This window comes from Molossus molossus, unplaced genomic scaffold (genome assembly GCF_014108415.1).
Source record: "Molossus molossus isolate mMolMol1 unplaced genomic scaffold, mMolMol1.p scaffold_m16_p_10, whole genome shotgun sequence".
NCBI lineage: Eukaryota > Metazoa > Chordata > Mammalia > Chiroptera > Molossidae > Molossus > Molossus molossus.
In genome coordinates, this window is record NW_023425345.1 from 91,857,938 (window position 1) to 91,870,026 (window position 12,089).

The 12,089-nt window shown below is 51.1% G+C and overlaps 1 protein-coding gene across 1 annotated transcript in view; it reads right to left on the reverse strand.

Moving 5' to 3' along the window:
* PRMT8 (protein arginine methyltransferase 8) overlaps positions 1–12,089 on the reverse strand; it is an 85,797-nt gene that overhangs the window by 45,864 nt on the left and 27,844 nt on the right. Inside the window, exon 2 of the mRNA XM_036252413.1 lies at positions 6,736–6,921. Coding sequence (XP_036108306.1) covers positions 6,736–6,921 — 186 coding nt within the window. The remainder of the gene's footprint in view (positions 1–6,735; positions 6,922–12,089) is intronic.

The following is a 12,089-nucleotide window of genomic DNA, read 5'->3' on the forward strand; positions in this document are numbered from 1 at the left end:
CATCTGTTGGGAAGAAATGGGATCTTGAATATTGGAATTGGAACATATGGGCAAATTCTGATGAAGCTGGGACCTCAAGTCCCTAAATTACACAGAGTCTTCTTGGCCCGAAGAAGTACCTTGCACCCCTACCGGGGGGAGTTTTTCTTTTCCTGAAGAATCGCATTGGCCTTCCTGGAGGTACTCACTTGCAAAGTACTGTGATTTTCAGGACCTACTCCCACCACCTTTCCTTACTGCTATCCCTACAACTAGATTAAACTCCAAGAAGGCCCCAAAGGGTATAAAGCATGACTCATCAGGAGGTGTGGAACACACCAAAAGAATTGCATGATATTTTTGATTTATATAGATTGAAAGCTGGTGGCTATATATGGAAATGTACATTAAGGGTGAGGGATCAACATGGAAGAAATATAAAGCCAGACTGGTCCAAGTTCATTGATATAAGACCACTAAGCCGAGATTCTGGATTCACCGTTTTAGCTTCAGGGGATTGAAATGCTAACTGTTGGTTTGGTTGGCTGACTGAAACATGGACCCAAAATTAGCCTACACTAAATGAAACTGAAATGTCAGAACCTTCTCAGTATGCTGAAGAAGGAGGTACCCAAAGGCTTAGGGAAATTAGAACATCAGTGTGCATTTGTCATGGGAGACCTACTCACCAAGCCAGAAAGCACACCTTTCACCACAGCTGTGCGAAGGAAATTTGTGAGAGGAGCCCAGCACCCTGAAGAACTCTGTGGCTGCTCTTCTCTAGCAGTCAGAAAGGACAGGAGGAATGTCCACCATCGAACTGAGATCCCCAAATCTATGGGAATAACATCAACCTGAGATCCTGGGGTGGCAGGGACCAAACTGCAGTGCTTAATCACCAAAGGTGAGGTGGGCGTGGTTACTGTGAAGGACACGAGAGACAAAGAGTTTCAGAATAGTCTGAGCTGCAAAGACCGCTGATGTTTCCTAGTTGATCACAGTGTCTCAGCAAAGAAATAGATGGGAAGCATACTAAATTCGTGCTTAATATGTTTAAGCAGAAGTGTAATAGGTCTAGTGAACAGAAGTGTGGTTTGAATCACCAAAACGGAAAGTCAGTGTGCCTCGGTGATTCCCAAATTTGAGTTCGTTTACAGAACCCCTCAAATGAAGGAAAAGCCATGTCCCATGGGGGGAAATCCTGTTATACTGCCAAAAACTGATGCTGTTTCTCTTTCTCCAGCCTTCCCCAAGAGGGCTTGCAGCCATTTACCAGGGTGATAACATGAGAAAAAGAACAAAAACAGATTGTTGAGGATTACTGGACACTCGACTTTGAACTGACACTAATTCCATGAGACCCATTAGTTCAGGAGACTAATTCCCAGAGACCCACATCCCCCTTCAGTCTGCCGTTTGGCCTGTGCAGCAGGCGGAGATGAATCTTGGAGAATGACCAGGAATTATCTTAAACATAATCAGGTGGTAACTCCAGTTGTAGCAGGTGTTTCTGATGTGGCTTCATTGCTTGAGCAAACTAATGTAGAAAGTTGCTGATTGCTCTTTACCACTTTTAGAAATCTATCCACTTATATTTTTTCCAATATTTTTTCCGTCCCATTCTTTCTCTTCTCCTCTGGAACATTCGATTCTGTCCCATAAATTGAACTTGTTGTCAATTTTTTTTTTCTCTTTATGGATGATTTCTACCGACCTGTCCTCAAGTTCATAGATCTTTTCTATGTATCCTATTTGCTATTAATCCCATCCAGTAAATATCTGGTTTATATCTTGTTATTGTTGTTGTTGTTTTATTGATTTCAGAGAGATGGAAACATCAATGAGAGGGAACATTGATTGACCGCCTCATGCACGCCCCCCCACCGGAGGTCTGGCCCACAACCTGGGCATGTGCCCTGACCAGGAATCAAACCAGCAACCTCTTGGTGCATGGATCGATACTCAACCACTAAGCCACACCGGCCCGGCTGGTTTATATCTTGTATTTTTATTGTAGGGTTTCATCTATTATATCCATCTTCTCTTGGAGATCTTTAAAAAATTATATTTATTATATTTATTTTCAAGTGTTTTTCTGATCATTCTAAGGCCTTGGCTATTTATAGATCTATTTGTATTGACTAATTTTTCTCTTAACTATGAACCAAATTCTTCTGTTTCTTCACATCTTATCATTTTTATTTTATGCTGTAGATAATATGTAAGGTACACTACTAGCTGAGGTTAGTTTTTATTGCTGTTTTTTTGTTGTTTTTTGTTTTTTTCTAAAAAGGACTGTCTTTCCCTTTGTTAGGCACCTAGAGTGATGGGCTGCTCAGTTAAATCCACTCGGGAGTTGAGCAGGTTTAGGATGATTTTGTGGCTTTAATCCTTCTGTTAGCGACTTGGAATTCAACCTCAGGGACTAAAAGATCTTGGTTTTTGCTTTTCAGCAGAGCCACTACTTCCTGTACTGCCCCAGGGCTCATACATTTGATTACACTGGAATTTTAATAAGATAAGGGTTTGGTGGGAATGAGTTCACTTTGGGTTCTAAATTATTTGAAAGTGAGCTCAAGCCTCCCCCTCCAGGAGATGTGTGGGACCAAACACTACAAGACAACTAGACATCAAAACTGCAAGACCTCCCCACAGACTACAGATGGTTTCCCCAGAACCAGGCATAGGGCATAGCGCATGACCCATGTTCTATAAATAAGAATATGGTATAGTGGAGCCAGAATTCCTATATTCAAATCATAGCTCCAATGCTTTTGAGCTCTTTGATTTAGAACCTCATTCAGCCTCTGTATCTCAAACTTCCCATCTAGAAAATGGGATAATAAGAGCATTTACTTTATGAGGTTGTGGCGATGGTGGAATAAATATAGTAAATATTACGTAAGTGTTAGCTCTGGCTTTTTGTGGCAACGTTGACCCTTTTCATCCATGCAAAGAAACTGCTGAGGGTGAGCAGAGAAAGGAGGCAAAAATCATAGCAAAGCTTCCAGAAATCTCTCAATCACAGCCATGGGCACAAGTCCTCACAGCCTCTCCTGATGGGATTATCTTTGGCCCAAAGCCTCTGCAGATCCTATTGTTGCTGAAGCACAGCCAAGTGCCCCCCCCCCTTTAATCCATGGCCTTCGTCCCTTCTTTGGCCCCTTCTTCCCTTACTTAAGGCTCCAGACCACAGGAGTTAGGTTTGAAGATACCAGTTCTGGGAGAAGGAAAGTTACGACTTAGCAAATCTTCCTCCACTTCGCCTCCCCAAAGTAAAGGTTCTTTCCTCCTCTACTGCTGCTTTAATCATCCCTGGGAGGAAACAACCCAACAACATCTCAAACATCTCAGCCAGAGCATGCCCCTCGGGTGAGAACCATGCCCAGCTCCCAGCCGTGGATGACTTTGTCTCCCAGCTTTCTTGCCCGTTAAACATGTGACAGCACACTGACTAATTGCTGGGAAATGGGGCCCTGAAGAATGTTTTAAAAGAAACTGCAGCAAGATTGTCAAAAGAACTGAGCTGGCCAGGAGTGGGATGGGTGCCCGGGCTCGGGGCTGGGGACACAGCGCTGCTGGCAGGAGCTCAGGCACCACGCCCATCAGAGAGGCTGAGAATTTGGAGCTGGGGTCTGGGAGGTCACAGAGCTGGCCCCCTCCACTCGGGGCAGACCCCTCAGTAGGCACACATCTGTCATTTCTCTCCCTGTTCGAGATTCCATTCTTGTCAAAGAGACCCTGGGATGAAAGGCCACAGTCCCTCTCCCTCATCCCCGCCGTCTGGGGGTTGAGGATGGAGTCCCTTCTGGATGGAGTCATGGGACGGAAGAACAGAAGTGTCCCGAATCTCCTCCTGCTGTGCCCTCCAGCCCCCAACAGTGTCCTTCTCCAAACTCAGCGCTTCTCATTTGCATTTTCAGACTCATCACACCCAAGCCATCCGCCCTGTGTTTCCTAAACACGCACTGATCACCGTTAATCAGCAGGCTGGCGTGCTGCTGCCCGCCTCATGAGCACCTTGTTAATGATGGGAGAGGCTGCCGAACGGCCAGCGCGGCTCCGGGTGCTGAGACATGGGTCTCGCCCAGACTGAGGACGTGCAGGCGTCACTGGGAGCTGTCTGGCATAGAATGGAGATGCCCAGCACTTGATAACAAGAAAAGAGCAGGCCCTCTCTCTGCGAAGAACAAAGTGAAGAGTCTGTCCACGCGCCCCCTCCTCATTTCTTACCAGATGATCTTGGGGACCAAAAACAGGGTGGAGGGAAAGTTCCAGCTAGGAAGGAAGGAATGCCAGCTAGCCACCCCTACGTCACAGGGCGTTTCCCTGAGGCCAGGGTCTGGCGATGGCCAGCAGCAGCAGCAGCAGCAGAAGCGACTTAAGCTAGGTGATCAGAAGAACTTCCTGATGTGAAGGATTGCTAGAACTATTCTAGGACAGGCTGCTAAAGAAAGATGTATCTGTTACCTGTAGATCCTTTAGTCCAGTTTAATTAGCTCAGCCTATACTATGTTTATATATGTTCGTGCACAAATCTGATTTTCCTATCAGTGCACGAAATTGAGGAAACCTGGATTAATGTTTCACTGATGACCCTTGGCGTCCTCTCTCAGCGGAGATCATGCCCTGTGGGATGCTGGCCATGGGGCTGATCAGGCATCACCTGAGCGATACAATTAGCAGCCTCGTCAATACACCTTCTCCAGTCAGACGATGTGCCAAGCCCTGGGGAACCAGGTCCTAAAGGAATTGCCGAGATTAATCATAGCCCAGGAGAGCACATCCGAGGTGCCGTGTTGCCCAGCAAGGACTGAGCCATTCAGAGGGAGGTGTCAGGGAAGTCAGTGAAGGAGGCTCACGGGGGCGTGGAGCCTGCAGACGGGAGGGGTCGGCATGGGGTGCACGTCACGGTGGGTTGGCTTCTATCAGGATGGATTTCAGGCAGGCCCAAGGGGAGGCATGCTGGGGTCCCTGGGACTGTTATTGATTCCCAGGAATCTACCCTGAAATGGGTGCTGAGAGCCAGGAGCCTGTTAGAATTTGTCACACAGAGGGCATATCATTGAATTAGTGGCAGGGTCTTGAGGAGGGGAGTTCTTGAGGAAGTCCTTTCTGCCTCCCAGAGCCTCTCACAAACCCCAGAGAGGGCTCCATGCACCATCCCAACCTCCGCCCCCATGGAGGCAGCATCACGGAAGGTGCAACACTGCACCCACCTGCCGTGAGAGGGCATCTGATCCCCAAGAGCAGCGAGCTGGACTGCCAGGCCTCCTGGGCCAGGTCCCCAGAACGAAACACAGACCCAACCCCGCCCGCCCCTGCAGGCCCCGGGCCGAAGCTCTTATGTGCAGCGCAGTTCTCATGGGGCCAAACCCTGAGTCTCCCCGGGCTGAGCCTGAGTCTGGTAATAACCGAGCGACGCCGCTTCCATTATCGGCCCCCACATGGAATTGCAAAGGAACCAGCAGGGCCTAAGTGAACATTCCCAGAAAGGAGGAACTGCTTTAGAAGCTGTGTGGCTTCTTAGTTACGAGTGCAGCCCCCGAGCTCCAAGCGTGAAGGTTTAATTTCTAGCTCTGCTGTTAATTAGCCTGGAACCTTCCGTGCGAAGGAACCAGCGAGGATGAATGAAAGGTGACCTGATGCTTAAGGGCTTATATTCTCATCTGTACAATGGGGACAGATAATAATACCAACCTCATAGGATTGACCTGAGGAATAAATGAACCAATAATATAAAATGCTCAGAACAATAGCCAGCTGTTATAAGCACTCAAAAAAAAAAAAAAAAAAAAATGCTGGCTGTTATTACTAAACACGTGTCTGGTGACGGCAGTACACCACTTTGCCACAGGAAGGTTTACGGAAGCATCTAATTGGACGGGGAGCTTTGAGACGTATTTTTAAAAGGCGTTCGCATAGCAAGCAAACTCTGGACCTTTGAAAATACTTCTTCAGACCATGAAGGGATAATAGAAATATTTTCTTCGTAGGGTTCTTAGGAGGATGACATAATGATACGAATACTGGGCTTAGAACAGTAAGCCCTCGGTTCATGTTGGTTGTTTATTTGGGGTGACTTGAGAGTGATGAAGGAGATGAAGACAGGGTGAGGGGTAAAGTTACCAGGAAGCCTCTTGTCAGGAAGCTCTGTTCTGGGCTAGAACTTACATCAGTCTTCCCTGCTGTGGTTTAAGACAAGCACTGACACACAGGAACTTCCTGAGAACCAATCAGGGTGCCAGGCCAGGGCCGGGTTTCCAAGGACACTTCCTGCCTTTCTTCCCTGAAGGCACTCATTGGTCTAAGGGCTCGTGTTCATCCCGGCCTGAAGATCGGATGTCATGACCTCCAGAAGGCGCTATTGGCTTAGGACCCTAGCTGCAAAGCACCTGAGCTCCTAGAGCAAGGACCAAGATGTTCAGTCCATCTTAATCACCTGCGCGAGGACCGGAGCGAGACACAGGTGCCGGACCGTAAAACGAAGGAACCCTGAGCACTCCTTGCTCACCAGCTGAGCAACACAGATGCACACTTCCACCTACTCACCTGCTCTGGGCCTGGCCCTGACTCCCTCCCAGAGGGCCCAGGGACGGAGAGAGGGTCAGGGGCCTCGGACCACAGGGAACACTCACTCCATGACAGCGGAGAGCTGAACACGTTATGCTGCCTCAGAGAACCGCAATGAAACAGCAGGGCCACGCCCGCCCCCTTCGCCACCAGCTCGGGATGGTTCAGCTCGGGATGGTTTACCTCGTGGATCCCAAAGTGGGCATAGGAGTCGAAGTAATAATCTCTCGAGGTCATCTCCTCTGGGTTCAGCAGCTTGGACATCTTGCCCCGTCCTGGACAGCTGGGTTGAGTGGACACATGATGGACACATTGCACAGGCTTGGGTGGGACCACAGGCTGAGGGGGCTGAGAGGGGGGACTGCTCACCTGAGGGCGAGAAAAGGGAGCCTGGTGTTAGCAGTGGCAGCGAGGTCCTGCCCTCTGAGATTTGCCCTCCTCCCTTCCTGGTCCCTGAGCCCCACTCCAGGCAGCACGGCAGCCACTCCGGAGGGATGGAGGTGCCTTCAAGCTTCCTGGCAGTCGTGTGGGTGGCTGAGGCGGCCTGTTACCCGGGAGCCACGCAGACCTGGACTTACCCACTTCCATCTCTCACTAGTCGGGTGGCTTCGGCCCGTCCAGGGCCCAGTTTCCATCTCCGTTATATGGGGACAAAAATACCTTCCCTTGGAGGTGAAGGGTAAACATTCAGTAAAGGGAAAGGCATGCAGCCTAGCGTCACACAGCACGGTGGCTGGAGGACAGTCAAGTCGGTGTGCGGACACCTGAGTCCCAGCTCTGCCACCCACCAGCTATGCAACCTTGAGCAAAGCTGTTAACCCCTCGGTGCCTCGGTTTCCCCAGACCTACAATGGGAATTGAATGGTTCCCATCTCCTGGAGTGGTCCTGAGGATTCGACCCGTTGGTATTTATAAAGTGCTTAGAGAAGAGCTGAGCACTAAGTGTTTGTTAAACTAGAATGAGTCCCACCTGCCCCCTTCAGAAAATCATGCCCATGGGCTTCTCTACACCCAACAGGCAGCTCTTGGCCCCCCGAAATGCAGTCTCTCAGGTTCTGGTGTCTCCCACCTGTGGCCTTGCCCTCTCGTGTCTGATGCACAGTTCTGCTCTGCGCTTCAGCAGAACTATGAAGACCCGCACGGTCGGTGACCTGCCCTGGCACCATTGTCACTGCTCTGTCTGGGCTCCCCCGTCCTGACACCACGCCCAGCTGCACGCCCCAATGCTGCTGCCCATCGCTGACCACCTCTCCACCTCCACAGGCCAAGGGGGGAGGGCGAAGGAAACAGAAGTCCGGAGAACTCCTGGGGCCCAGAGGTTCAAGCCTCACTGCAGAAGCGAGGTTCTGCCAGGAGAAGAGCCTCCGCTCCCTGGAGGGGGACCCGGGAGCGCACGGCACAGCCGAGGCCTCAGAGCAGGGACGCATTGTTCACGACACGGGCAGTGGTCCCCAGCCGCTGGTCATCTGGGGCTGAAAGTCGGGGCTCCCGGATCCCATCCTGGCTCCAGTAAAACTAAAAATAGGCATTGAAAGGCAGAGGGCACAGGGCAAGAATGCAAACCCAGGGCCACACTGCCCGGCTTTGAAACCCAGCCCTGCTACTTGTCGGCTGACAAACGACCTTGGGAAGTCATTTTGTCATCACTGTGCCTCAGTTTGCTCCTCTGTAAGCAAAGATCAAAATAAAAGCTACCTGAGGGAGTTGCCCAGGAGTTTGCATGAGTTAATATATGTCAAGATATTAGAACCCTGCCTGGCATATAGTAAGTACATTATAATAATTATTATTATTATTGTTATTATTGTCATTATTCAAATTACATAAACATGTCCCTGTTCTATGCCTCAATTTTCTCATCTGTGAGCTGGGTCAGCTCAGACTTCTTGTCTCCTTTCCTGCAAAGGAAACACAGAGAGGTCCTAGGACAGAGCAAGATCAAGAAAAATTAATGACTCTGTTCCTTCCTCATGCTGCGTGGGCTCAGCCCCAAGACCGCCTGGGGCAGGCGGGGAGCCAGCTGGGGTTTTGATGGTCCCATTTTCCTGGTGTATCTAGGCTACAGCCGCTGGGAAATAAGCAGGCTTCCCAGTTTAGCAACATCGGATTTCAGGTCGTTGAGAGCCGGCTGGCTGGCAGAGGCAACCGGGGCTGCCTCATTAGAATGCAGCAGGTGTGCCCACCCTCGGCTCAGGATGTCGGTCACGGTCTCGGGGAGGCTAAAAATAAACTGTGTCAACTGCACACTCCTATGCCGGCTGCAGAGTCACCTCTAAAGCCGAAAAATGCTCTGTGCAAAGCTGACCCCAATCTTGACTCTGTTTAAATATAGTAAGCAGAGAAAAAGTCCTAGTTGGTTGAGGCAGTGTGTGTGGTCAAGGTCACAGGGGCCTCCTGAACCCCTTAGCTGCCATTCACCTCTGATTCCAAGCTCCCCTTTCCCATGAGGCTCCCTGAGACTCTTTTCCCAGCAGCCAAGTCACAGAGAGCCGACCACGTGCACACATTGTGTCCACAGGGGGAAGAAATAAATACACAGGAGGGTCATTCAGCTAATAGCCACAGGTCATGGGAACACAATAGTGACTGTGGCCCCGCCCCTGGTGTCACAGGTGCTCAGCCCTGCTCAGCCTCCTGCAGGGGGGCTTTGCACTCTGCCCGTGAGCCCTGTCCCAGGAGGCTGGGAGCAGGGTGGGAAAGAGCGGTGGCCGTGACCCCTGGGTGTGTAGCTACCTGGGTGGTGCTTTTCATCCCACAGGCACCTGGTGGGCATCTGCTGCAGCGAGGCCGCGTGTGGGTCCAGTGGGGGAAACCGAGGTACAGCACGGTGCTCTCAAAGGACTCTGCTTTCTAGTAGGAGCATGGACCTCGGAGGCCCCCGCTAGATGATGGAATAAGGTTTGTTGTGCAAGACAAGCTCAAGCAAAACGTTCTGGAGGCTCAAAGAAGAGAACATTCATTTCCATTTAAAGAGTCAGAAAAGCTTGGGGTAGCAGCGCTGCCGCTGCCGGTAGCCGGGAGCTTTCTGAATGGGATTTGGCAGGTGGAGGTGGTGGGAAGGGCTGTGGGAGGAGGGGAGGGCCTCGCAGAGGTGGAGGGAGGGAGAGCAGTGAGCTGGCTTGGGAGCGACTTGGCCGAGCGAGTGGGGGACTCGGCTGAAGGGAAATTGTGGCCAGGCTCTGATGTAATTAAACACAGGACACTGGGGAGCTCTTGGCAGTGTGTCATCGGGAGTTCTAGGCTGGAGTTCCACTTTGGGAAGATGAATGTGGTGGCCATGTACCGCAGGGGCAAGGAGAGAGGAAGAGTCAACACACCGGCCTTGGGGAGGCAAGGTACGGACCCACGGGGCTGTTGGCAGAGTGCAGTCAAGAGGCAGTGGGGACCCGAAGTGGCGCGTGTGCGAGGGTCTGCTCCAGAGGAGCCGCAGCCGGAGACTCGCGGAGGCGGCCCCCTGACGGCGTCGGGAACTCAAGATGACTCCCACAGCTCAAGCCTGGGGACTAGGACCACGGTGGTGACATGGACGGGAACAAGCGAGCCAGCAGGAGGCCGGCTGGGCAGGAAAACAATGAATTTCAGTTTCATACTGAAGTGCGCAGGGTCAGTGGGTCACATGAGAAAAGACGCCCAGCAAGCAGACGGCGGTGCAGCCCGTTGGTCAATATCACAAACCACAATGAAAGGCAAGTGGCCACCTGAGAGCACGTGTCTGCCCCTGACGGCAGACGGGCAGGTCCCATCCCTAACGTGGAAGGAGCTCTCCACACCAGTGAGGAGCGGAACGTCCCGATTCGACACCTGCCGGACAAGTCACCTGAGGGTAAACACAAATGGCAAATTCACATCCAGCAAGAGCTCTTCACCTGTTTAGAAATCAGACAACTTTAAATGACAAAAAAAAAAAGTTATCCTTTTAAATATCAAATAAACTCAGCTTCCTCCCCCCCCCCACCCCCCAAATGACTAGAACTCAGCATTTTTAATGGCTGGAGAAGAATAGGTACTTTCACACACTTCTATTGAGAATTTTTTGGAAGGTAGTTTGATAAAAGCCATTGGAAGTGATAAAAACACAGACCTGTTAGCCCAATAATTCCAGGTTTTGGAATGTATCCTAAAGAAAGACTCGTGACTAATCACAAACACGTAGCTATAAGAATTTTGTGATAGAACTGTTTAATGGCAAAAAATAGGAGTCAAACCCTGGCTGGTTTGGCTCAGCAGTTAGAGTGTCGGCCTGCGAACCAAGGAGTCGCTGGTTCGATTCCGGTCAAGGGCACGTACCTCGGTTGCAGTTCAGTCCCAGGCCCTGGTCAGGGTCGTGCAGGAGGCAACCAGTCAGTGTGTCTCTCTCACGTCAATGTTTCTCTCTCTCTCTCCCTCCCACTCTATCTGAAGATAAATGGGAAAATGTTCTCAGGTGAGGATTTTTTTTAAAAAAAGAGTCAACTTGGAGGTTGCACAGAGCACAAGCGATGACGAGAACGGCGAAGTTCACATACGGGGCCACACAGCCATCTAAGGCTGCGGCAGAGAGTTCAATGACACGGAAATGCAATCGCGGTGAGCTGTGGCCGAGAACACCTGGGAGAGGAGTAGATGGCGCGACTGCATTTCGAAAAGTAGAACCTGTTCGTGCCTCTGCGATGAAGGGGAGCTCGGGGCGTGTCTCGGGGCGTTGGGATTGGCAACGGCGCATTCTTTCCTTTCTTGTGCTTTTCTATAGTTTCTAAAACGTATGCCATTAGCACAGACCCCTTTTGTAAATAGCGAAGGGTAGTACTGGGAGAGAAAAGGAAATGTGACCCAGAGCTCTAAATGGAAGCTGAGGCTGGGGCGCTCCGGCTTTGGAACTCTGCAGTGGGGGCGGGGCTGAGGGGTTCACATGGGAGAGACCAGGCAGTAGAGGGGGTGAGGATGGGCCAGGGAGAAGCTGGAGCCCTATCCTCTGAGGACCCTGGAGGCATCAGGAGACCCAGGGAGAGAGACACGTCCTCACTGCTCCACTCCTGTGACTGCCCCTCCTCTGAGGACATGCGACCCTCACACGGCACTCCAGTGACCAGGCAAGGGCGCCAAAACAAAGACAACTGCCGTCCAGCCTGGCACACCCACAAGGATGCTGTGCCCCGAAGCTGTGCGGTCACTGCGGAAGCTGAAAGGGGCTCTGTGCACGAAGCTGACCCCAACCTTGACTCAGTTTAAATACATTAAATACAAAGAGAAAAAGTCCTAGCTGGTCCAGGCAGCATGTGTGGTCGAGGTCACAGGGGCCTCCTGAACTCCTTAGCTGCCATTCAACTTGATTCCAAGGTCCCCTTTTCCACGGGGCTCCCTGAGACTCTTTCCCAGCAGCCAACTTACTATGCACCGCACATCGCATTCATGAGGCGAAGGGATGAATTGGAGGCGGGGGGTCTGATTCAGCTCAATAGCCACAGGTCATGGGAACAAAGAGGTTACTGTGGCCCCGTCCCTGGGGTCACAGGCTGTCAGCCCAGCTCAGCCTCCTACAGAGGGGACTTGCATTCTGC